The sequence below is a fragment of the Oncorhynchus keta genome, chromosome 22 (genome assembly GCF_023373465.1).
Source record: "Oncorhynchus keta strain PuntledgeMale-10-30-2019 chromosome 22, Oket_V2, whole genome shotgun sequence".
NCBI classification, from domain to species: Eukaryota; Metazoa; Chordata; class Actinopteri; order Salmoniformes; family Salmonidae; genus Oncorhynchus; species Oncorhynchus keta.
The window spans coordinates 1,514,640-1,542,195 of record NC_068442.1 but is presented as its reverse complement, the minus strand read 5'-3'; the positions used below and the strand labels follow the sequence as shown (position 1 = coordinate 1,542,195).

Sequence of the window (27,556 nt, the reverse complement as noted above, 5' to 3'; positions counted from 1 at the left end):
TTCTATGGAATGCCGTTTGGGATTATGCAGTGTCACAAATAGAACTGACTTCTCTTTTAGCACTTGGCAATGCATATGCTCGTTGGCGCGCACGAGCAGTGTGGGTGCAATAATTGAATAACATGTATGTTTAAATGTATTTTGCAATAATGGGTCAGCATGTAAGACCCCACGCAGAGAGGAAGAGGTGAAGTGGGAGGTTTCACTCTCGCCAAAATCTGTCCATAATAAACCCTAAGCGTTCCTATGGGTTAATTTTGGACCTAAACTTGTCACCTACCTTCCCACGCACTGCAGCCTAGTCTGGCAGATGTCTAGCAGATGAGTCGCAGCAGTGCGGATTGTATCCCATTGAAATTAATGGACTTTGATGCAACTGGTGTGCACAAGGCATTGGTGAATGTTGAACTTTTGTTGCACATATATTAAGTAAAAATGTTTGATTTACATAATGAAAAAAGTTTGACTGTATTATTTATTAAGCAGCATTGATGCAACGGCTGTCATCTGATTAGGCCTACAATAGTATGCCACTGCAGTTTTCGCCCTCAATTGCAGAGTTGATTAGGCCTCCAACATTATGCCACTGCAGTTTTTGCCATCCATTGCATTGCTGCAGCTCGCTCTCATACGCAATCCCTGGGATGGTGGTTGCCATGGTTTCTTTGGTCACATGTGTAGCCAGAAGCAGCAGAAGATGCTGAGTCCCAAAAATTCAGAGCCATTTTCATTCAGCACATTGAAAGGACTCTCTGCATTGCATGGGGATTATAGAACATTCCCCGGGCAATTAAGCGCATATCTCAGTAAAACAAAAATCTGTATTTTGTTTTGAGTAGAATTGAACAGAATTCTTTCATTTGTTGGAAGCACAAAGATATACATTTTATTCGTATTTCTCATAGATTTGACATCAGGAATGAGTATAGAAATTCCTGAAGGATTGACGGAGCTGTTGCAGAGCTTTACCGTGGAAGTGCTGAGGAATCAGCCGGGAGATTTGCTCGAGTTCGCTTTGCAGTATTTCACCCAACTGAAGGACAGTGAAATTAGAGGAGCCGCGTTTGGCAATGACCAAAATTCGGCCACGAGACCCAGTGGGAAAGCGGTCAATTTCATTGAGGAAGCCATGCAGATTGATTCTGAAAATGGAGAGGAGGAGAGTGACGACGAGGAATTCACAGGTAGGCTAGTATATGAACAATAACCATGTTGAGCTCCATTCTATTAAGTTGTATTCAATTTTTATTATATTATTCAGCCAGTGGAATATCGGAATGGAATAGAACACAATACATAGTATATGAGATGGAATGAAATTCTACAATTGCAACATGTTTGCCTCTTAGAAAATGTAGCCACTGTAGCCAGTGATGTGTGATGAGCTTTCAAATTGTTTTCCACATTGTAACAACACCATGCCATGATGATTCTGTCTGGGCTGTCCTTCGCCAAATATGGACAGTGGTGATAGAGGTTGATTGACACAAAATGAACATCCAGTGCTGTGTAGCATTTGATCTCTAGCCAACAGTTTATCCTGTTTCCTGGTTCCTGAGAATTTCTTTTGACATCATTAGGCTTACACAACGCATATAGGCCAAGTTACTAGAGAGGGAGTTAGAGCAACAATAGAGTACACAGTCCTCATGAAAATCACATAAACCTTAGTAGTGGCGATTTTAGCATGTAAATCTTGGTGGGGCAAAAAATATATATTTTTTGTAGATACATGCCAGCAAAGCCACTACACAACACAATGTTAAACAATCCATGAAGTGCACTATAACGGTGACAAACGGTGCCCACATACTGCTAAGGCCTACATAAAGCTGTCTCAACAGCAGAGCTTTCTTTTCAGCACCATAGAGTAAGTCCTTACCACTGCTACACCTGGCTATCAGCGGAGCCTTGTCTGGTAGCGAAACCGTTAATTCAGCCTAATTCACTGCCTTTTTAAAAACATAGCTGATATTGCTGACTTGCTTAAACAAATGTGGTTTCTACTAACAATTGAGACATACAAACTATGGCATAATGGAACGATGAGCCGATAAGAAGCAATCCGTAATTTCGATTAAGTCATTAATGAGCGAGCTAAGACGGACAGAGTCAAAATAACTATTTGTTACAGCACTTTCGAAATGTACAGTGACAGAATTCAGAACATGGGTCGTTCTTGCAGTATTCTCCCTGTACACCAAGTCAGAACTGTAGGATAAATAAAGGGGGCATATAAGCAGACAATATTCGATGATGACATTTCTCTGAAACGGGCTACATGTGCACCACAAAGTCAGAACATTAGGGCTAAGTTATGAGGGGGAAATGGACCAAATTATTAGGGTGAGACACATGGGCTACTAACAGCTTACTATATAACATACACATAGTATTACTTTCTTAGCTACAGTATACATACCCTGGCATATTACGTCATTTATGAAGCAGCATAGAAGACATTTTTGGACTCACCGTTGTGCTGTGCTCACTTGAACAGGAAGGTGGCGCTGCGGCCCTTCTTGTGGGCAAATCTTGTCATGAAACTTTGTCATCAAAGTCTGACATTCTCGGGATTTATGGTGCTTTCATGACAACTGGAAACTGAAAAAAAGACTGAATCATGACGTCAGTGATCTTCAGGTCAGAGCTCAAGAAAGAGGCCAGAGTTCCCGACTTGGAATTCCGAGTTGGATGACCGTTCAAAACGTATTTTCCCAGTCGGAGCAAATTGTTTCAGAGTTCCCATGTGTCTTGAACTCACTGAAGTCTGAGATTTCCCTGTTGAACATGGCAGAAGTCATGCTGGATTGACAGCATGGCCAATGTATTCAACCTTTTCTGCCCCATGGTGTTGCGTGTGAATGTTTATCCTTTTCAAGCTTGGAAAAGAGACCTTTAAACCCAGACTTGGACCACACCCCCTCTCCACCGAATAGCGGGCAGTGGAAGCAAAATAGTGATTGCTTTGCAATGCTTGCAGTTAGCCTCTGATTCCTTCCAAACCACTCAATGTTGAATTTGCGATTTCCAACATGTGTAATCTTCATGTCCAATGGCCGATGAGCACCGCTAAGTTTTATCTATAATTTCTCTTCATATGACAATGATTTGAAAGGGGATTTTCCAGTAGATTATCGATGTGATTCATGATTATAACTGCTTGTCTAGCTTGTTAGCTAAGATTGTGAAAGTATGACGTTTACATGATCAGTCCAATCAAAGCTACAATAGATATAACGTGATTTGACGTCATTTTATCTGTGACCAATGAACTTGAGCCTTCTTGGATGGGCACTTCTAATGTAAATCTATGGCAGCACCCAAGGGGGCTTGAACTTTTGAGCTCTCCCTGTAGGTTTTGTGGTGACGTAGTGTCCCCATGAGTGACAGAACACTGAGCCAATCACTGCGCAACTAGAGAAGATTACCAACCCCTACGCTCTGTATTTTCCGCTGGCTGCCCTTCCACCACAGAAAGCACTGAATTAGGCTGAAACACCTGCATTTTGGAGCTGCCTTACACAATAAATAAAAAAAGAGACATGTTTGTATACGGCTTTATTAACTCTAAATATATCAATATTTTTTGTTGTTGTTTTTTTTTGTTACTGTGTTTGTAATATGATATGTGACACGTGTTAATGCCAAAATAACATGCAAAACAGGCAACCATTTATTTAGTTTTTGCTAAACAGGTGGGGCTCAAAACAGGGTGGGGCTCTGTCATAATTTACATAAAAAATTGAGTGAAAAACTCAATTTATACACTACCGATCAAAAGTTTTAGAACACCTACTCATTCAAAGGTTTTTCTTTATTTTTACTATTTTCTATATTTCAGAATAATAGTGAAGATATAAAAACTATGAAATAACACATATGGAATTATGTAGTAACCAAAAAAAGTGTTAAACAAATCAAAATATATTTAATATTTGGGATTCTTCAAATAGCCACCCTTTACCTTGATGACAGCTTTGCACACTCTTGGCTTTTCAACCAGATCAATATTTGATTTGTTTAACACTTTTTTCGTTACTACATGATTCCATATGTGTTATTTAATAGTTTTGATGTCTTCACTATTGTTCTACAATGTATAAAATAGTAAAAATAAAGAAAAATCCTTGAATAAGTAGGTGATCTAAAACTTTTGACCGGTTGTGTAAATGACCAGCCTTTTTTGACAGTCAATACAGATGTAGGATCTTATATTGAGCCAGTTTGCTACAGTAGGAAAATAATCCTGCAGCAACAGGAAATGGGAATTATTATGTGGATTTGAATTAGTAGGCAATTTGTGGAGGGGTTGATACATTTTTCTTAAGGGCAAATCAAGTCTGACATTTTATAGTGGAAATTACAAACTTTAGAAACATTTTTATACTTGAACAAGTTTGCATTTTCTGCTGTGCAGGAACATTTCCATCATCAAAAAAGTGATACAATTAAAATCCTACATCTGTACGTAGCAGTATGGGGTTGGCATACACCTCTGTAGGTCTGAAAGCAAAGTAGTTGGGGGAAAAAGCACAAGTGTATGTGACAGGTTAGCATTGCATGCCTCAGTGGTTATGGTGCTTGAGAAAGAAGTCTTAATGGCTGCTACTAGGAGGATAGGCAGAGGGCTGCTGCCAGAGGCCTATGATTAAACAATTGCAGATAAAACACAGACAAGAATAGAATGGAATAGATCAAGCCCAGTGGATCATTACTTAATTCAGTAGATATATGCTGGTCCTCTGTAGCGCAGTTGGTTGAGCATGGCTCTTGCAATGCCATGGTAGTGGGTTTGATTCTGGCTTTGGAAAAAAGTGTCTGCTGAATGGCATATCATATAATAGTATACAGTGCTTGGCTTGGGCAGGACCCCACCATAGCGGAGTACCGGCAGCTAATTATTCTACTGCTTGAGCTCCTGCACCTCTTAAGCCTGTGTCACACGAATACATTTCTGGTGCAGATGCAAAATTATTTGTTCATCAAATGTTTGGTAATTGTAACAGCATCACTATAGACAAAATGCTGGCTGTACAATTTAGCAAGCTACGTAAATTGTTTCCTATTTGGACACCTACAAATAACTACAAATACCTAGGTGTCTGGTTAGTCTGTAAACTCTCCTTCCAGACTCACATTAGTATCTCCAATCCAAAATTAAACCTAGAATCGGCTAGAGTATTCAACCCCTTTTCCTATTTCGCAACAAAGCCTCCTTCACTCATGGCACTAAATATACCCTCGTAAAACTGACTATCCTACCGATCCTTGACTTTGGCGATGTCATTTACAAAATAGCCCCTAACACTCTATACTCAGCAAACTGGATGTAGTCTATCACAGTGCCATCCGTTTTATCACCAAAGCCCCATATACTACCCACCACTGCGACTTGTATGCTCTCGTTGGCTGGCCCTCACTACATATCCATCGCCAAACCCACTGGCTCCAGGTCATCTATAAGTCTTCACTAGGTAAACCCTGCCTTATCTCAGCTCACTGGACACCACAGGTGTATTGCACTGGTCAGCCCCAAAGCCAACAGTTACTTTGGCCGCCTTTCCATCCAGTTCTCTGTTGCCAATGACTGGAACGAAATGCAAAAATCTCTGAAGCTGGAGTCTTATATCTCCCTCTCTAACTTTAAGCATCAGCTGTCAGAGCCGCTTACTGAAAACTGTACCTGTTCAAAGCCAATCTGTAAATAGCAGACCCAACTACCTCATCCCCATATTATTACATACCCTCTTGCTCTTTTTAACCACAGTATCTCTACTTGCACATCATCATCTGCACATCTGTCACTCCAGTATTAATGCTAAATTGTAATTATTTTCTCCTCTATGGCGTATGTATTGTTTACCTCCCTACTCTGCTACATTTGCACACACTGTACAAAGATCTTTCTATTTTTCTTTTACAGTGGGGCAAAAAAGTATTTAGTCAGCCACCAATTGTGCAAGTTCTCCCACTTAAAAAGATGAGAGAGGCCTGTAATTTTCATCATAGGTACACTTCAACTATGACAGACAAAATGAGAAAAAAATTGTAGGATTTTTAATTTATTTATTTGCAAATTATGGTGGAAAATAAGTATTTGGTCACCTACAAACAAGCAAGATTTCTGGTTCTCACAGACTTGTAACTTCTTATTTAAAAGGCTCCTCTGTCCTCCACTCGTTACCTGTATTAATGGCACCTGTTTGAACTTGTTATCAGTATAAAAGACACCTGTCCACAACCTCAAACAGTCACACTCCAAACTAAACCATGGCCAAGACCAAAGAGCTGTCAAAGGACACCAGAAACAAAATTGTAGACCTGCACCAGGCTGGGAAGACTGAATCTGCAATAGGTAAGCAGCTTGGTTTGAATAAATCAACTGTGGGAGCAAGTATTAGGAAATGGAAGACATACAAGACCACTGATAATCTCCCTCGATCTGGGGCTCCACGCAAGATCTCACCCCGTGGGATCAAAATGATCACAAGAACGGTGAGCAAAAATCCCAGAACCACACGGGGGGACCTAGTGAATGACCTGCAGAGAGCTGGGACCAAAGTAACAAAGCCTACCATCAGTAACACACTATGCCGCCAGTGACTCAAATCCTGCAGTGCCAGACGTGTTCCCCTGTTTAAGCCAGTACATGTCCAGGCCCGTCTGAAGTTTGCTAGAGAGCATTTGGATGATCCAGAAGAAGATTGGGAGAATATCATATGGTCAGATGAAACCAAAATATAACTTTTTGGTAAAAACTCAACTCGTCGTGTTTGGAGGACAATGAATGCTGAGTTGCATCCAAAGAACACCATACCTACTGTGAAGCATGGGGGTGGAAACATCATGCTTTGGGGCTGTTTTTCTGCAAAGGGACCAGGACGACTGATCCGTGTAAAGGAAAGAATGAATGGGGCCATGTATCATGAGATTTTGAGTGAAAACCTCATTCCATCAGCAAGGGCATTGAGGATGAAACGTGGCTGGGTCTTTCAGCATGACAATGATCCTAAACACACCACCCGGGCAATGAAGGAGTGGCTTCGTAAGAAGCATTTCAAGGTCCTGGAGTGGCCTAGCCAGTCTCCAAATCTCAACCCCATAGAAAATCTTTGGAGGGAGTTGAAAGTCCATGTTGCCCAGCAACAGCCCCAAAACATCACTGCTCTAGAGGAGATCTGCATGGAGGAATGGGCCAAAATACCAGCAACAGTGTGTGAAAACCTTGTGAAGACTTACAGAAAACGTTTGAACTCTGTCATTGCTAACAAAGTGTATATAACAAAGTATTGAGATAAACTTTTGTTATTAACCAAAACTTATTTTCCACCATAATTTGCAAATAAATTCATTACAAATCCTACAATGTGATTTTCTGGAGAAAAATCACATTTTGTCTGTCATAGTTGAAGTGTACCTATGATGAAAATTACAGGCCTCTCTCATCTTTTTCAGTGGGAGAACTTGCACAATTGGTGGCTGACTAAATACTTTTTTGCCCCACTGTATGTTATTGACTGTACATTTATTTATGTGTAACTTTGTGTTGTTTTTGTCGAACTGCTTTGCTTTATCTTGGCCAGGTTGCAGTTGTAGATGAGAACTTGTTCTCAACTGGCCTACCTGGTTAAATAAAGGTGAAATAAAAGCTAGTTAGCTAGCGAGTGCAGTTCATGTTGGACAATTTCAATTGAAACTGGACAGAGAAAGGTGTCACTGGCCTGAACACTATACCCCATAATGTCAAAGTGGATTATGTTTTTAGAATTGTGTACAAATGAATTACAAATGAAAAGCTGAAATTTCTTGAGTCAATAAGTATTCAACCCCTTTGTTATGGCCAGCCTAAATAAGTTCAGGAGTCAACTCTGTGTGCAATAATAGTGTTTAACATGATTTTTTAATGACTACCTCATCTCTGTACCCCATACATACAACTATATGTAAGGTCCCGCCGTCGAGCAGTGTATTTCAAACACAGATTCAACCACAAAGACCAGGGAGTTTTTCCAATGCCTCGCAAAGAAGTATTGGTAGATGGGTAAAAAAAGCAGACATTGAATCAAATCAAATGTATTTATATAGCCCTTCTTACATCAGCTGATATGTCGAAGTGCTGTACAGAAAACCAGCCTAAAACCCCAAAACAGCAAGCAATGCAGGTGTAGAAGCACGGTGGCTAGGAAAAACTCCCTAGAAAGGCCAAAACCTAGGAGGAAACCTAGAGAGGAACCAGGCTATGAGGGGTGGCCAGTCCTCTTCTGGCTGTGCCGGGTGGAGATTATAACAGAACATGGCCAAGATGTTCAAATGTTCATAAATGACCAGCATGGTCAAATAATAATAATCACAGTAGTTGTCGAGGGTGCACCAAGTCAGCACCTCAGGAGTAAATGTCAGTTGGCTTTTCATAGCCGATCATTAAGAATATCTCCATCGCTCCTGCTCTCTCTAGAGAGTTGAAAACAGCAGGTTTGGACAGGTAGCACATCCGGTGAACAGGTCAGGATTCCATAGCCGCAGGCAGTACAGTTGAAACTGGAGCAGCAGCACGGCCAGGTGGACTGGGGACAGCAAGGAGTCATCATGCCAGGTCGTCCTGAGGCATGGTCCTAGGGCTCAGGTCCTCCGAGAGAGAGAAAGAAAGAGAGAATTAGAGAGAGCATACATACATTCACACAGGACACCGGATAAGACAGTGAGCGTGGTGAGGTTATTAATTACACTTTGTATGATGTATCAATACACCCAGTCACTACAGATACAGGCGTCCTTCCTAACTCAGTTGCCGGAGAGGAAGGAAACCACTCAGGGATTTCACCATGAGGCCAATGGTGACATTAAAACAGTTACAGAGTGGCTGTAATAGGAGAAAGCTGAGGATGGTTCAACAACATTGTAGTTACTCCACAATACTAACCTAAATGACAGAGTGAAATGACAGAGTGAAAAGAAGGAAGCCTGTACAGAATAAAAAATATTCTAAAACTTGCGTCCTCTTTGCAATAAGGCACTAAAGTAAAACTGCAAACAATGTGGCAAAGAAAATAATTTCCTGAATACAGAGGGACAAATTCAACACATCACATCACCGAGTATCACTCTTCATAAATTCAAGCATGATGATGGCTGCATCATGTTATGGTTATGCTTGTCATCGGCAAGTACTAAGGAGTTTTTTTGGTTGATAAAAATAAACGGAATTGAGCAAAGCACAGGCAAAATCCTTGAAGAGACTTTTTATTTCTCTATTTGGTTAGGTCAGGGTGTTATTTGGGTGGGCATTCTATGTTTTCTGTTTCTTTGTTTTTGGCCGAGTGTTGTTCCCAATCAGAGGCAGCTGTCTATCATTGTCTCTGATTGGGGATCATACTTCGGCAGCCCTTTTTCCCACATTTAGCTTATGGGATCTTGTTTTTGTTAGTTGCTGTATAGCCTGCAGAACTTTACGTTCGTTTTGTCTTTTGTTGTTTCTTTGTTGTTCATCCAAATAAAGAAAGATGTATGCTTACCACCCTGCGCCTTGGTCCGGTCATTCTACCACTAATGACGGACGTAACAGGAAAACCTGGTTTAGTATGCTTTCCAACAGACACTGGGAGACAAATTCACCTTTCAGCAGGACATTAACCTAAAACACAAAGCCAAATATACACTGGAGTTGCTTACCAAGACAACATTGAGTGGCCTTTTCACACATGGGTCTTCCCCGTTTTTTGCAGAGGTACTGGGTAATTATTCCTTCACCAGGTTCCTATTCCTCCAAGCAGGTAACGACATAAGCTCTTCCAGGGCATCGGACCACTGCTCCGTGGCCTTGTTAGCTTGGCTGAGCTTATGGCTTCCCTTTGTGACAGGTGTGATGGTGGCATCCCCCCTGAGAATCCGCATACCTTGTGTATGCACTGCCTAGGTTTGAGCCACGTGGAGAGGGCGGTGGAGCGCCCTACTGGATGCATGTTTTGTGTGGTGTTCTCAAAACGCCATCGTCTGGCGCAATTGGAGGCCATGTGCGAGTGGATCGGCAAGGCTCGGGCTCAGGTTGGGGAGGAGCTCCCCCCCTCAGGAGTGGTGCGCCAGCGAGCTGTTAGTCCCTCTCCTGGGCCCAGTACCCCTCCCAGGAAGCGTGGCCGGAGCCAACGCAGGCAGAGCTCATCTGCTGCCAGTCCTGGACGGGGGCAGGAGTCAGCCGCTGGAACCACCTTGAACGGAGGGCGCATGCCCTGCGGCAGGAGGTTGATAGCTTCAATGGCGACAACAACTGTTCCCTGTTGGCCAGTGATAGGCTGTTCCTGGGGGACGCTGCTGGCACTGTTCACCACCGTGAGCGTGGCTACCTGGCTGACAGGCCATTAGAGGCTATTATGAGCCTACTCACTCGGGTAGCCACTGCACTGGACATCAAAACTGGTGGACAGTAAGGACTCTCCATCTGTCCCCATCACTGCTGAGTTCTGCGAGGCCTTGCAGGAGAGTTGGGCCTCTGCCAGGGGGAGCTTCCGACTCACAACAGAGACTGGACCATGGACTTATGTTGCGGGTGCAGAGTCACTCGGCCTCTGGGAGTACCCGACCATGGACACCATGATAGCTGCCATGTCCAGGAGATTATAAGGCGGAACCCACGACCGAAGCCCTCCAGAGTCTTTGATCCGGACTTGAAAGCCACATATGGGTCCCTCTGCTCTCTTGGCCACCTTACCAGCGTGGCCATGCTGCTGCAGGCCTACCTGCAGACTCTCTTGCCCTGGCTGCAGGAGGGCACAGAGGAGTTCCTCCAGGAAGCGATGGAGGTGTCTGTTACTGTAATTTAATTATGCCAATGTGCTTTCATTAATTGAAAACCCTTAATCTATTTTATGAGAATTTGTAAGATTCTTGTTTGCATAAAATAGATGGAGACCAATCTTTTTAATAATAGGTAACAGAATTTATTCTCGGAGCGCGCTCCCACCTAACCACGAGCAATAGTTTATATACAGATCAGGACGTCATTTCATTGCTTTAACAGAATCCCCTCCTCTCGACCGGGACAAAGTGAGGTGAAAAGTTCATTCTAACTTACTAACACACTCCCATGTAACTTTTGACCCCTCAACATTATCGATCACCACTGAACTGACAGTTCTAATTAACAGAAAACCTAGGAATGCACTCACTGTCTTATCTACAAATCCCAGAGCTAAGTTTCTGTAGGTTCAACCATAGGTTAACGACCTTATCTGTTTTCACAGTCCACAACCCATTCGTTTCTTCCTAGTTGAAATGGTGTTCATTAACTTTAATTACTCCTTGTCCGTGTCTCACAATCCCACCTTATGAACTCATATTGTTAATCAGATATAATAAAACAGAGTATAAGTTGACTTAGTTACAATTCTATTTAAAATGGGGATATTGTTTATTCATTTATTCATAATAATTCTAACAGTGTCTCACCAGCTTTCCCTGATCCAGAGGGATGTGGTTCGCGCCAATGGATGGGCCATGGCACAGATGGTTACCTCCCGGCACCATCTCTGGCTGGCCCAATCCCGTCTGCCAGCTGCTCTCCAGAGCACATTTGCCACTCTCCCCATCACCCCAGTGCTGACGTTTGGCCCAGGGGTTGATGACATTCTGAAGCAGACCAACAAGGTTCGTAGGGACCGTGAGACCCTGAGGCGGTTCATGATGCCTCCTCAAGGCTTGGGTCCAAGGCAGACGGACCGTCAACACCCACCTGCACCCAAATGACGGTGGGGTCCCTCTCCTGCCCCATCGCGTCATGCTAAGGGATGAAAGCGGGGATGCGGTGGAGCAACAACCTGTCAACCGTCACCGCCATAGGGACGTGCCTGAGGGACCCAGGTGCTCGGGGCGCCAGAGGAGAGGCGGGCCCTGGCAGGACCCCTGAGACACCCTTCCCTGGCCTCGGCCACTTCTCCCGATCTCAAAATGCCAAAGTGGGAGGAGGGTGTGGAGTCCCCCTGGGTGTTGTCCACAATGCTCAAGGGGTACCGACTCCAATTCCGGCCCCCGTCCTTTAGGGGTCTTCGTGTCACCACACTGGCCAACCCCCTGACGGCTGGATATCTCCTCACTCCTGGACAAGGGTGCCATTGGCAGGATTGAGACATCAGAATGGCTAGGTGGGTTCTACTCCACTTATTTTGTTGTCCCAAAAAGAGACGGAGGGTTTCGACTGATTCTGGACCTCCACAACCTCAATGGATACTTGAAGGTACTGAGGTTCCACATGCTGTCCCCAGCTCATGTGTTGAAGGCCGTGTCCAGGGACCAGTGGTTTGTGAACCTGGACCTGAGGGATGCATACTTCCATGTTCCTGTTCACTCAGCTCATTGGCAGTACTTCCGATTAGCTTCGAAGGGACGGCTTACGAATTCATGGTTCTTCCATTCGGCCTCTCCTTGGCACCCCACACTTTCACAAAGTGCATGGACTCTGTCCTGGCACCTCTCACGTCCCGAGGATTGTTGATCCTCAATTACCTGGACAATTGGCTGATTTGTGCCCGACCAGGACCGAGGTCCTGTCAGACAGAGACATGCTCCTTACCCACATCGGCGGGCTGGGTATTACTGTAAACGACAAGAAGAGTCGTCTGACGCCCACCTAGAGGGTGGCCTTCATTGACATGGAATGAGACTCCGTCCTCATGAGAGCACGCTTGCCCACCAGAAGGTTTCAGGCGATCCTATCTTGCCTCGACAACTTTCGGGAGGTGTGGGTCGTATCCGCTCTAACCTGCCAACGCCTGTTGTGCTTGCTGACGGCAGCCTCGTTGCTGATTCCCCTGGGCCTGCTCCATCTCCGGCCTCTACAACGGTGGTTCAACTCCCACCGGCTGCACCTGAAGTGCCACCGTCAACTGCGAGTAACCGCACAGTGCCTCAGGGCATTATTGAGGTGGCGCTGTTGCTCCTTTTTCTTAAGTGGGGTGGAGATGCAGAGGATGTGCAGCCTGGAGCTGGTCAGCACAGACGCCTCCCAGATCGGCTGACCAAGGGCAGGTCGGCCAGCGGCTGTTGGCCACCCCCTTGTTGCGGCAGGCACATCAATACACTAGAGCTAAGAGCTGTACTGCTGGCCCTGCGGTCTTTCCTTCCACATCTGAAGGGAAGACACGTCCTGGTGAGATTACGGAAAACACCACAGTGGGGGCTTACATCAACCATCAGGGTGGACTGAGGTCCCACCACCTCTATCTTCTGGAGCTCCTTCTCTGGGCTCAGCTCGAGGGAGGGCCTGCCCGCTTCGGACTGCTTCGGACTGGAGCCTACATCCCCAGGTGGTGCAGCACCTGTGGGACAAGTTCGGGAGGGTGCAGGTGGACCTGTTTTCCTCCCCGGACAATACACACTGCCCCATGTGGTACTCCATGTTGGAGTCACCAGGGCCTCTGGGCTTGGATGTTCTGGCTCACGATGGTGAGCATTCCACCCTTTTCCCCTAATCCAGGCTGTGCTGGACAGGACCAGGATGGCGTAGCATCGTCTCCTGCTGGTGGCCCCATACTGACCCAGACAACCCTGGTTCAGCCTTCTCCTGTCCCTGTTGTCTGGGACACCTTAGCATCTGCCCATGAGACCCGACATGCTGTCTTAGGCCGGGGGAACTCTGTGGCATCCGAGACCGCACCGCCTCAGTCTGTGGACTTGGCTGCTGAACGGCACCACTGGTCAATGTAAGGACTACAGGAGGGCGTAATGTACACCATGCAGAGTGCAAGGGCATCGGCTACAACCGCGGCATACCAGTTGCACTGGCGGTTGTTTTGCTCTTGGTGCGCTGGTATTGAGGTTGTGCCGAGTCAGGGGCGCATTATGTCCTCCTTTGTCTGCTATGATGAGAGATTCCTGGGGACTGGGTTATCAAATCAGAGGCTCTCTTACTGGACCCTGGACTCAATCACGACAGCATACCGCCTGGCTGGCAGGCCAGTCCTGGGATCTGTGGTAGCACATTCAAAACGAGGTGTGGCTGCATCCTGGGCTATTCTGAGAGGAATGCCCCTTGCTGATATCTGTGCTGTGGCCAGCTGGGCTTCCTCTTGTACCTTTGCTAGGTACTATCGGGTAAATGTGGCACCTCCCTCTGTGGTTGGTTCAGCGGTTCTGGGCGTTGTCTCCCCTTCCGGGGGTATACCAATATATTGGAGGGATCCAAAATTGTGAAACATAACAAATGTTACTTATGTAATCACTGTTATGTGAGCTATATGGATCACTCCAATCCCCTACTGGGCTAGAGGTGCCTCAAAAATTATGTAGAGAATGTGTGTCGTGGCCATGGGGTATATACATAGGGGCGGACCCCAGCCATGACACAGGTGTACACGGTAGTAAATCTGTAAATTCTCACCTCGGATGTATCCCTCCGCCGCGGAGTGATATCAATATATTGGAGTGATCCATATAGCTCACATAACGTGGTTACATATATAACCTTAGTTGTTTACCTAGCTAGGGTCATTGTTCATCTAGCTATATGTCTTAAGCTAAAGTGTACAGTTAGCTAGCTAGCTAATGTTAGCTGGCTGGCTCCCTAGCGGACATTATTATTAGTTTCCCAGAGCTGTTTGTTTTTCTAGTTAGAGCCTAATGTTAGGCAGTGTTGGCACTTTGTTCATTGTTGTTTAACTAGCTAATGTTAGCTGGTTGGCTCATTAGCTAATGTTACGTGACGTGTGTACAACACCCGTTGAATATGGCCGGTGTCAGTAAACATCTACAAAAAAGTGTAATGAAATTGTTGCCAGCAGAGCTGGTTAGGCTGTTTTCATGTTATCCAGAGGTAAACAAATGATTGGCCAGAGCGTCAAGTGTTCACTCCGAGAGCGAAAAGAGATGGGTGTTGCTAAATCTTAAGAGGGTGTGAACGATGCTGAATATGTGTAGACAAAGAAGTGTTCTTCACTAGATACCAAAACATTCAAAGGCGATTTTCTCAAAAGTGAGTTTACAAGTTGATCAATTCTCAAAGCAGAATTACTTTCCGATTGTTCTTCAAATGCAGTGTACGATATAACATTTTGTAGCTCTGAGTTTCTACTTTTATCCAATGTAAAAAACACAATTTCACATTTTGCTACATAAGCCCGAATCCAGGTGGTGAGTCACATACTGTATGGTACAATCCCGGAGTGCAAAGCTCTTTCAGACTCACGGCTGTAATCAGTTCCAAAGGTGATTCTAACTAGCTGGCCTGGTGTATCGTTGCCCATTGCAGGAAGTTAGGCTAGCGAGGAAGTATTTTATGCCAGGTTGCCTAGGACAACAAAAACTAAAAGCGTGTACTGTATCAGTCACAAACCATTTAGGCAACGTGAAAGAGGAGGATGGTATTGGCATTTCTATACAAATAGGGTGAGTCAACATGCTTTTTCTACTTGCATGCATGTACCCACATACACAAACACACAGAACTCAATACCATGGAGAGCCACATCATACTGTAATTAGATTATGTTGATTGGACTAACTCGTTTTTGGTGTTTATTTAGTTAGTCAGTGTTTCAGACTAACCATATGTGATTCGATGATGTTGAAATGGTGCTTGAATAGTGGAGGCAGCTCCTGTTTTCTTTAGAACCAACTCTCTGTGGTAGAGGTCGACCGATTATGATTTTTCAACGCTGATACCGATACCGATTATTGGAGGACCAAAAAAGCTGATACCGATTAATCTGCCGATTAAAAAAAAAACATGTATTTATTTGTAATAATGTAAATTACAACTATACTGAATTAACACTTATTTTAACTTAATATAATACATCAATAAAAATCTATTTAGCCTCAAATAAATAATGAAACATGTTCAATTTGGTTTAAATAATGCAATAACAAAGTGTTGAAGAAGTAAAAGTGCAATATGTGCCATGTAGAAAAGCTAACGTTTAAGTTCCTTGCTCAGAACATGAGAACATATGAAAGCTGGTGGTTCCTTTTAACATGAGAATTCAATTTTCCAAGGTAAGAGGTTTTAGGTTGTAGTTAATATAGTATTTATAGGACTATTTCTCTCTATACCATTTGTAATTCATATACTTTTGACTATTGGATGTTCTTATAGGCACTTTAGTATTGCCAGTGTAACAGTATAGCTTCCGTCCCTCTCCTCGCCCCTACCTGGGCTCGAACCAGGAACACATCGACAACAGCCACCCTCGAAGCAAAGGGGAATAACTACTCCAAGTCTCAGAGCGAGTGACATTTGAAAAGCTATTAGCGCGCACCCCGGTTACACCAGCCTAATCTCAGGAGTTGATAGGCTTGAAGTCATAAACTGCTCAATGTTTGAAGCGAAAAGCTGCTGGCAAAACGCACAACAATGCTGTTTGAATGAATGCTTACGAGCCTGCTGCCGCCTACCACTGCTCAGTCAGACTGCTCAATAAAATATCAAATCATAGACTTTATTATAACATAATAACACACAGAAATACGAGCCTTTGGTCATTAATATGTTCGAATCCGGAAACGATCATTTTGAAAACAAAACATTTATTATTTCAGTGAAATACGGAACCGTTCCGTATTTTATCTAACGGGTGGCATCCCTAAGTCTAAATATTGCTGTTACATTGTACAACCTGTCGTGGTAATTTACTGTATAACTAAACATTGAGAGAGCAAACCACACACAAGTCAGAGTTATATTATAAAGTCCATCTTTTAATTATATATGAGCTTTACTATAGCCCTGTGACTCTCAGATCAATTCAGTGTCTAGAAATGAATTCTCTGAGAGTGCTTACTGTAAGGGATTTCCTCCTCTTCTTCCGAAGAGGAGAGGTGAGAAGGATCAGAGGACCAATATGCGGCGTGGTAAGTGTCCATTGTTCTTTTAATAAGAAATAGTACACATGAACAACTGAATAAAAAAACAATAAACGTGGAATGAACGAAACCCAAAACAGTACCGTGTGGTGGAAAAACACAGACACGGAAACAAACACCCACAAACACCCAGTGAAACCCAGGCTACCTAAGTATGATTCTCAATCAGAGACAACTAATGACACCTGCCTCTGATTGAGAAACATACTAGGCCGAAACATAGACATCCCCAAATCATAGAAAAAAAAAACATAGACTGTCCACCCCAACTCACGCCCTGACCATACTAAATAATGACAAAACAGAGGAAATAAAGGTCAGAACGTGACACTTACAAAACAATTCTTAGTATAATTTATAGCCAAGACACATACATCTCAACTCACATGACGAAACACAGATCTCAGGAACAGTTCACAAAGAACCTTTTACTTGAAAGAGGAGTATCCCATAGCCAGATAGCTTTAGCATTTACATATATACATTAGCTATAAATTATCATTCAGTTTGGTCTCCTAAATAAAGTTCTTATCTCATTCTTGGCACAACATAGTACCAAACCATTACCTCATCCAATGGCATATATCAATTGTCAATTTTAGATACGCCCATCTCAAATACACCCCCTCCTGGACAAGCTCACCAAGACAGTGAGCCTCTTAGGTCATATACTAGATCAAGATAAGGGCAACCTCAGAGGGGACATACAATAGTTACAGACACATTCCCATAAGAAGACAAGCCTCCATTCTGTCCTATCCCCTTCTGATATTCTTCATAGCATCACATGGTTTAACAGATATATTGACATATGAAGACAAGCCTGACCTCTCCCCTCTCTGGGCCCCGAGTGACTAAGCCCTGGGAGAAGAGAGGAAAATGCAACTGCCAACAGTATTATCCAAAAGAAAACATCCCAATGAGAAATATCTCACATAAGCATTATTATGTAAATAAAACATGTTATTTATCAAAGTGAACTAACTAATTCTGATTCTGCTACCACAAACCTTCAATGTTATGTCATAATTACGTAAAATTCTGGCAAACTAGTTCGCAGCGAGCCATGCGGCCCAAACTGTTGCATATACCCTGACTCTGCGTGCAATGAACACAAGAGAAGTGACACAATTTCACCTGGTTAATATTGCCTGCTAACCTGGATTTCTTTTAGCTAAATATGCAGGTTTAAAAATATATACTTCTGTGTATTGATTTTAAGAAAGGCATTGGTGTTTATGGTTAGGTACAATCGTGCAACGACTGTGCTTTTTTCGCAAATGCGCTTTTGTTAAATCATCCCCCGTTTGGCGAACTTGGCTGTGTTTGTTAGGAAGAAATAGTCTTCACACAGTTCACAACGAGCCAAGCATCCCAAACTGCTGCAACTCTGTTGCAAGAGAAGTGACACAATTTACCTAATTAAAATAAATTCATGTTAGCAGGAAATATTAACTAAATATGCAGGTTTAAAAATATATATACTTGTGTATTGATTTTAAGAAAGGCATTGATGTTTATGGTTAGGGTACACCTTGGAGCAATGACAGTACTTTTTCACGAATGCGCACCACATCGATTATATGCAATGCAGGACACGCTAGATAAACTAGTAATATCATCAACGATGTGTAGTTAACTAGTGATTATGATTGATTGATTGTTTTTTATAAGATAAGTTTAATGCTAGCTAGCAACTTACCTTGGCTTCTTACTGCATTCGCGTAACAAGCAGGCTCCTCGTGGAGTGCAATGAGAGGCAGGTGGTTAGAGCGTTGGACTAGTTAACTGTAAGGTTGCAAGATTGAATCCCCGAGCTGACAAGGTAAAAAATCTGTCGTTCTGCCCCTGAACAAGGCAGTTCCTAGACCGCCATTGAAAATAAGAATGTTTTCTTAACTGACTTGCCTAGTTAAATAAAAGTGTAAAAAAAATCGTCAAAACCGGTGTCCAAAAACCGTTTTCCGATTGTTATGTTTCTGCCACTGTGTCTTCTTATCGTCTTGGCCTTCGGCCTATACAATTGGAGTCTGAAGTTAACATACACCTAGGTTGGAGTCATTAAAACTCGTTTTTCAACCACTCCACAGATGTCTTGTTAACAAACTATAGTTTTGGCAAGTCGGTTAGGACATCTAGTTTGTGCATGACACAAGTCATTTTTTTCAACAACTGTTTACAGACAGATTATTTCACTTATAATTCACCGTATCACAATTCCAGTGGGTCAGAAGTTGACATACACTAAGTTGACTGTGCCTTTAAACAGCTTGTAAAATTCCAGAAAATTATGTCATGGCTTTAGAAGATTCTGATAGGCTAACTGACATCATTTGAATCAATTGGAGATGTACCTGTGGATGTATTTCAAGGCCTACCTTCAAACTCATTGCCTCTTTGCTTGACATCAAGGGAAAATCAAAATAAATCAGTCAAGACCTCAGGAAAAAAATTGTAGACCTCTACAAGTCTGGTTCATCCTTGCGAGCAATTTCCAAACGCCTGAAGGTACCACGTTCATCTGTACAAACAATAGTTTGCAAGCATAAACACCATTGGACGACGCAGCTGTCATACTGCTCAGGAATGAGATGCATTCTGTCTCCTAGAGATTAAGTACTTTGGTGCAAAAAGTGCAAATAAATCCCAGAACAACAGCAAAGGACCTTGTGAAGATGCTGGAGGAAACAGATACAAAAGTATCTATATCCACATATAAATTAGTCCTATATCGACATAACCTGAAAGGCCTCTCAGCAAGGAAGAAGCCACTGCTCCAAAAACACCATAAAAAAGCCAGACTACGGTTTGCAACTGCACATAAGGACAAAGAGCATACTTTTTGGAGAAATGTCCTCTGGTCTGATTAAACAAAAATAGAACTGTTTGGCCATAATGACCATCATTATGTTTGGAGGAAAAAGGGGGCTGCTTGCAAGCTGAAGAACACCATCCCAACCGTGAAGCACAGGGGTGGCAGCATCATGATGTGGGGGTGCTTTGCTGCAGGAGGGACTGGTGCTCTTCACAAAATAGATGGCAGGAAAATTATTTGGATATATTGAAGCAACATCTCAAGACATCAGTCAGGAAGTTAAAGCTTGGTCGCAAATGGGTCTTCCAAATGGACAACGACCCCAAGCATATTTCCAAAGTTGTGGCAAAATGGCTTAAGGATAACAAAGTCAAGGTATTGGAGTGGCCATTACAAAACCCTGACCTCAATCCATTAGAACATTTGTGGGCCGAACTGAAAAAGCGTGTGCGAGCAAGGAGGCCTACAAACCTGACTCAGTTACACCAGCTCTGTCAGAAGGAATGGGTCAAAATTCACCCAACGTATTGTGGGAAGCTTGTGGAAGGCTACCGAATAGTTTTTACCCACGTTAAACAATTTAAAGGCAATGCTACAAAATAATAATTTCATGTATGTAAACTTCTGACCCACTGGGAATGTGATGAAAGAAATAAAAGCTGAAATAAATATTATTCTGACATTTCACATTCTTTGGGTTATAGAAACTATTTCACAGCGGTTTAGATGGTTCAATTATTCTCTACACTATACTTTCTTGTTTTGTCATAAAAACTGAAATTAGGCAAACTATTTGAATTTTTGCAACCAGGAAATGGCAGGTAAATAAAACTTGTTTGAAAATAATTTGAATTTGACAAGTAGTTAATAGCCTATAGATAATTAGCAGGCTGCACGTGTTGCGTAACAATCACATTTTGGAACAGTGTGTGCATTCTGACATGACGTGCATAAAAAAACTCACTCTGGGTGGAACTCACTTGTGAAAAGGTTAAAGGGTTAGGGGAAGGGTTAGCTAACATACTAGTAGCTAAAAATTAGTCAGTCGTTGCACTGTTGCTAATTAGCTAAAATTGTCCATGTTGAGATTCAAACATACAACCTTTAGGTTGCTAGACATTCACATTATACATCTCCCATCCACTGCGACCGACCACCCTCCTTTCGTTTTCCTTTTTTCCAAAAGTAACCTTCTGTCTTAGGAATCATACCAAACCTCATACTAATTTGAGTGTCCCGGATTTACATTTACTATGTTACGTTTAGTCTATGAGACAAGGCTGGTATTTTTTCATGTGTAAGTGTGGTTCACTAAGATTACATTTTGTTCTCATTTAAAGTAACTGTCCAGTGTTTCCAGATTTCTATGAAATTTGACCTATAATGAATTACAATATGAGAGAAATGGTTTTTCTTCCATAAAATGTGAATTAAGTGTGTTATTAAAATGCAGCTTTTCTGTGTTAGAATGATGTAGGCATACCCCAACAATAGAATGGTGTGGGCGTATACCGGTCATTAAAAATATTCATGCGAGTAGACCGCTGATTGGCCAGCTCACCATCCTCTATGAGGCAATAGAAAACATTTTTTAAACAGGCTGTTTGAGATACAAGTTTGAGGTGGGCTTTTTGAAGTGTTTTTTTTTTCTCCAATTCATGCTTTGGCCGCAAATAAAAGTATAGGATGAGTTATTTGTGTATGAGTTAACAGAATATTGGGGTTTTATGTTAGGTTTCTGTACATCGGCTGATGTAAAAAGGTTTTATCGATACATTTGATTGAATATGAACTTTTGACAGTTAGATTTTCATTGGACAGATTCTTGATCAGAGAAGCAAAACACACTTCAAAGGACTCAGCATCACTTCCTTATTGGGAGTTTTCGGTTAGCAAAAGGTGCTTTCTTCCCTGGTGTTTTGCAAAGCAAATATATAATAGAGAGTTTGGACATTGAGGTTTCTACCAAAAGTATTATGACTGATTCCATGGCTGCCATGTTAGCTCCACATGGGCAATATTGATGAAGTTATCAAAAAGAGGGGATATGCATTCAGCATTAGGTAACATCTGTGTTTAACATTGTTATAAAAATCCACAGTAGGTTAAGAGTCCTGTTCACCCTTCATTTAGTTGCCAGCTTTGATTAAAAAAATGAGAACATGTATGGTATCACTGCAATAGTTCTTGATTTGGCCTTAAAGCTGAGATCTGCAAAAGGTGAAACAGTGCCAATGGTCTCCCCAGGCGCATTTGTTATTGTTTTTGTTTTGTTTCGGAAAAGGAGAAGAGGAGCTTCCAGAAAAGTCATTTCAAAAAATCGTAGGACACACTCTGCTGTTCTATCGCGTTTGCAATGATATGCAATGATGTCTGAGGGAATAAAAACAGTGTTCGTTGTTTGAAGTGATATTTGTTGTTGTAATATCGCAAACTGACATGGCAGTTTCACCACAACAGATTCCAATATAATCCTATATGATCACCTCGCTTTCCCACTTTTTTTCAGCTCCTGTGATGAGTCGATTTATTAGAAGAGCATCAGGTGAGTGTGTTAATTTTGTTGTTTCTGGTGCGTTAGGGTGGAACAAAAGCCTGGACATTATTAGTACAGTGGTTGCTCCACTAAAGGTTTGTTATTATGCTGCGGGACTTAGAGGTAATATTGTGGTTCAGTATGGTGCTCTGCGTCACCACTTCATTGCTCCAGACCAGCGCAAGGGGGAGTTGGAGCACTGATTATGCTTTTGGGTCCTACTGTGTCTCTAACTGACAATGAATGGGCGACATAAATCTAAATAGAAACTGATAATTGTGCACGACTTCAGTATTACTTACTAAAACCGTTGCTACACTAAGGTTTTTATTATTTTATTTTGTTAGGATTATTTTGCTCTTACCGGTCACGTTGTACAGTGCCTGAGTGGCGCAAAGGTCTAATACACTACGTAGCAGTGCAAGCTGTGTTGCAACAGATGCTGGTTCAATACCTGTGCTGGCCTCGACTGGGAGACCCATGAGATGACTGTAGGTATTTGGTTCTCTCCCTCTAAAAACATAAATAAATAACAAACAGGCTTTATTTACAAATTAGTAACAATGTCTCACCCCATGTTCAAGATTGGCCTTTTTCTCACTCATTTTACATTATTTGAAAACAAAATAATCTCCAAAATAGATATATATTTTAACAAAGCAATGATTATTGTTATTAATTTACAATGATATAAAATCCCCTTGGATATTCTCACAGATATATTATTAACACAGTTATTAGCAGGACAATATACACTGCTCAAAAAAAATAAAGGGAACACTTAAACAACACAATGTAACTCCAAGTCAATCACACTTCTGTGAAATCAAACTGTCCACTTAGGAAGCAACACTGATTGACAATACATTTCACATGCTGTTGTGCAAATGGAATAGACAACAGGTGGAAATTATAGGCAATTAGCAAGACACGCCAATAAAGGAGTGGTTCTGCAGGTGATAACCACAGACCACTTCTCAGTTCCTATGCTTCTTGGCTGACGTTTTGGTCACTTTAGAATGCTGGCGGTGCTTTCACTCGAGTGGTAGCATGAGACAGAGTCTCCAACCCACACAAGTGGCTCAGGTTGTGCAGCTCATCCAGGATGGAACATCAATGCGAGCTGTGGCAAGAAGGTTTGCTGTGTCTGTCAGCGTAGTGTCCAGAGCATGGAGGCGCTTCCAGGAGGCAGGCCAGTACATCAGGAGACGTGGAGGAGGCCGTAGGAGGGCAACAACCCAGCAGCAGGACCGCTTCCTCCGCCTTCGTGCAAGGAGGAGCAGGAGGAGCACTGCCAGAGCCCTGCAAAATGACCTCCAGCAGACCACAAATGTGCATGTGTCTGCTCAAACGGTCAGAAACAGACCCCATGAGGGTGGTATGAGGGCCCGACATCCACAGCTGGGGGTTGTGCTTACAGCCCAACACCGTGCAGGACGTTTGGCATTTGCCAGAGAACACCAAGATTGGCGCCACTGGCGCCCTGTGCTCTGAAACCAGGTTCACACTGAGCACATGTGACAGACGTGACAGAGTCTGGAGACGCCGTGGAGAACGTTCTGCTGCCTGCAACATCCTCCAGCATGACCGGTTTGGCGGTGGGTCAGTCATGGTGTGGGTTGGCATTTCTTTGGGGGGCCGCACAGCCCTACATGTGCTCGCCAGAGGTAGCCTGACTGCCATTAGGTACCGAGATGAGATCCTCAGACCCCTTGTGAGACCATATGCTGGTGCGGTTGGCCCTGGGTTCCTCCTAATGCAAGACAATGCTAGACCTCATGTGGCTGGAGTGTGCCAGCAGTTCCTGCAAGAGGAAGGCATTGATGCTATGGACTGGCCCGCCCGTTCCCCAGACCTGAATCCAATTGAGCACATCTGGGACATCATGTCTCGCTCCATCCACCAACGCACCACAGACTGTCCAGGAGTTGGCGGATGCTTTAGTCCAGGTCTGGGAGGAGATCCCTCAGGAGACCATCCGCCACCTCATCAGGAGCATGCCCAGGCGTTGTAGGGAGGTCATGCAGGCATGTGGAGGCCACACACACTACTGAGCCTCATTTTGACTTGTTTTGAGGACATTACATCAAAGTTGGATCAGCCTGTAGTGTGGTTTTCCACTTTAATTTTGAGTGTGACTCCAAATCCAGACCTCCATGGGTTGATAAATTTGATTTCCATTGATAATCTTTGTGTGATTTTGTTGTCAGCACATTCAACTATGTAAAGAAAAAGTATTTAATAAGAATATTTCATTCATTCAGATCTAGGATGTGTTATTTTAGTGTTCCCTTTATTTTTATAAGCAGTGTATATGGGTCATATTGGTCATGGCACCCGAGTGGCGCACAATGGGATTGCCTTGCAGTTCTCAAGCTGTATCCACTGAAAGCACACAAGGTTCAAGACACGAGGGCAGGGGGCACTGGATGGGCCGAAGAGCTGCGCACAGAAGACTGACCTATCCTATGGGGAAGGGAGGAGGAGGAAGGGGGAGGGAGGGGGGGTGGACCGCCACCCCACCACACTGGGTGGCACAGAGCAACACTTTAAGGGGCGTTGCACTAATAATGGAGCTGACTAGGGAGACGTTCCTGCTGTTCTTAGTGCCAGTCTGCACTTTCAAACTAAAACAATGTCACTAATAATGGCATCTTAATGCTTTCGTTAATAAAATAATTATGAAAATACTCTTTCAAAATCCGATGTTTATTTAATTATGGCTCCATAAAGCAATACTATGGGAATACATATCACTGAGTTACAGAAATATTGGAACAAAGTTGTCTAATGAAGGTAAACTGTCAGGTGTGAAGGTAAGACCCAGGTGCAGACCACATCAAATAAACAATAGTTTAATATTCCAACAGGGGCAGGCAATAGACAGTTCAAGGCAGGCAGTAAACCAGAGGTGGGGCAACGGTACCGGTTGGCAGGCAGGCTTAGGGTTGGGCAGGCAGATTGGTCAGGCAGGCGTGGTCGGACAGGCAAGGGTCAAAAGCAGGAGGGCGAGAAAAGAGAGACTGAAAAAAGCAGGAGCTGAGACACAAAACGCTGGTTGACTTGAAAAAAGAAGACGAACTGGCAACAGACAAACAGAGAACACAGGTATAAATACACAGGGGATATGTCACGCCCTGACCTTAGAAAGCCGTTTTATTTCTCTATTTGGTTAGATCAGGGTGTGATGTGGGGTGGGCATTCTATTTTTTGTTTTCTAGGTTTCTTTATTTCTATGTTTTGTATTTAAAGAACATATTGAAGATAGATGCAATAGGATTTGAAGCAATAGCCTACAACTATTTTAGCACCATTTTGCTCTGCTCTGAGACAAGCATGGGGACTGGTCTTGATAAATCAATGTGATTTTTATTTTCACTGAATCTCCATTTGGGTATTGGGTAGAATACAATTATACAATTAGGGTGTAGAAATGTTATGCTCTTAGTGTAACCTTTATTTAAGTAGGCAAGTCAGTTAACTTCTTGCGTCGAGCCAACCCGGATCCGGTATCATGACTACAGCCTCAAGCCCATTACCATAACGCAACGTTAACTATTCATGAAAATCGCAAATTAAATGAAATCAATATGCTAGCTCTCGTACTTAGCCTTTTGTTAACAACACTGTCATCTCAGATTTTCAAAAATATGCTTCTCTACCATAGCAAACTTGCATTTAGCGTTAGCATTTAGCATTCACATTTAGCGTTAGCATTAGCAGGCAAAAACATTCAATAAATAATTTACCTTTGAAGAACTTCGGATGTTTTCAATGAGGAGACTCTCAGTTAGATAGCAAATGTTCAGTTTTTCCTGAAAGATTTTTTGTGCAGGAGAAATTGGTCCGTTTGGTGCGTCACGTTTGGCTACAAAAAAAAAAGAAAATTCAGTTATCCAAACGCCAAACTTTTTTCCAAATTAACTCCATAATATCGACTGAAACATGGCAAACGTTGTTTAGAATCAATCCTCAAGGTGTTTTTCTACATATCTCTTCAATGATGTATCGTTTATGGAAGTATGTGTCTCCTTCTGTATCGCATGGTAAAATGAGTGCCACTGGGAATTACACACCAATTTAGACAAAGGACACCGGACAGCCACCTGGCAAATGTAGTCTCTTATGGCCAATCTTCCAATGATATGCCTACAAATACGTCACAATGCTGCAGACATCTTGGACGAACAGCAGAGCGCATAAGCTCGTTCACAGCATATTCACAGCCATATAAGGAGACGATAGTAAAACAGAGCGTCAAAAATCCTGCTCATTTCCTGTTTGAAGTTTCATCTTGGTTTCGCCTGTAAGATCAGTTCTGGGGCACTCACAGATAATATCTTTGCAGTTTTGAAAACGTCAGAGTGTTTTCTTTCCAAAGCTGGCAATTATATGCATAGTCCAGCATCCTTTCGTGACAAAATATTGCACTTAAAACGGGCACGTTTTTCTTTATCTAATAATGACATAGCGCCCCCATAGGTTGAAGAGGTTAAGAACAAATTCTTATTTACAAGGACAGTCGGGGAATTGAACCCCGGTCTCCCACGTGCCTACACAACACAGGGATTCTTTAAAAAAATTGCCAAGTACTGTAGCCTACTCCCGACCGTCACGTTGTACAGCGTCATATTTTCCATTCCAGAGCTTGGAATAGAAATAGAAACACCATAATGTTAATCAAATTAATTAAGAAAAATGTCTTAAAATCATTCCCATATACTATGTTCTTACAAAAAAATGTTTTAAATTCTCTAGTACAGCCTTTATTGAAGGCTATCAAATGGTTCTCAAAGATGCACTCTGGTGGTCAAACTAGCACTAACTAGCATTAATGGTACAGAGATGTCTCTTACTCAAGGATACTTTCTGAAGTTACACAGGTAGTCAGGCTCCAGACTTTTTTAGGTCCACTCTGTAGTAAAGATCACAGAATGTTTTTAGTTCTAATTCCATCATATTCTTTTGGTTTTGTTTAACATTAGAGTAAGAATGAGTATGTAGGACAGGTAAAGTCTCCGGTCGTTGTGGATATGAAAATCCCCTGGATAATGTAACTGGTAGTTATTAACACTCACCGAGGCCATTAATCCGATCTCTTCCTCCACTGTGTTTCATTTTACCCAGCCTCGCTTACAATAGAGATGAATTATCACCGTCATCTCGATCTTCCTTTAACAAACCCCAGGAAGGAAGTCAATCACAAAATTATGTGAGTTGAAACTTGCGGCAGAAGGACCGTGTTGATATGAGGATCCATCCTAGTCTGTTGTGTGGGAAGTTGAGGTTATTGATGAAGACGGACAGACAGAGGAGTGACTGTGCTGTTATCTGGATAGTTAGTAAGAGGATGGTTG

The 27,556-nt window shown here is 42.8% G+C and overlaps 1 protein-coding gene across 3 annotated transcripts in view; it reads left to right on the top strand.

Moving 5' to 3' along the window:
- Positions 1-739: 739 nt before the first annotated feature.
- LOC118400920 (cAMP-dependent protein kinase type II-beta regulatory subunit-like) overlaps positions 740-27,556 on the top strand; it is a 44,066-nt gene continuing 17,249 nt past the window's right edge. For 2 of the 3 annotated variants that reach the window (XM_035797937.2, XM_035797936.2), the window contains exons 1-2: positions 740-1,184; positions 22,173-22,208. In XM_035797937.2, coding sequence (XP_035653830.1) covers positions 920-1,184; positions 22,173-22,208 — 301 coding nt within the window. In that variant the 5' untranslated portion in view covers positions 740-919. The remainder of the gene's footprint in view (positions 1,185-22,172; positions 22,209-27,556) is intronic. The other variant, XM_052474648.1, reaches the window with a different exon arrangement.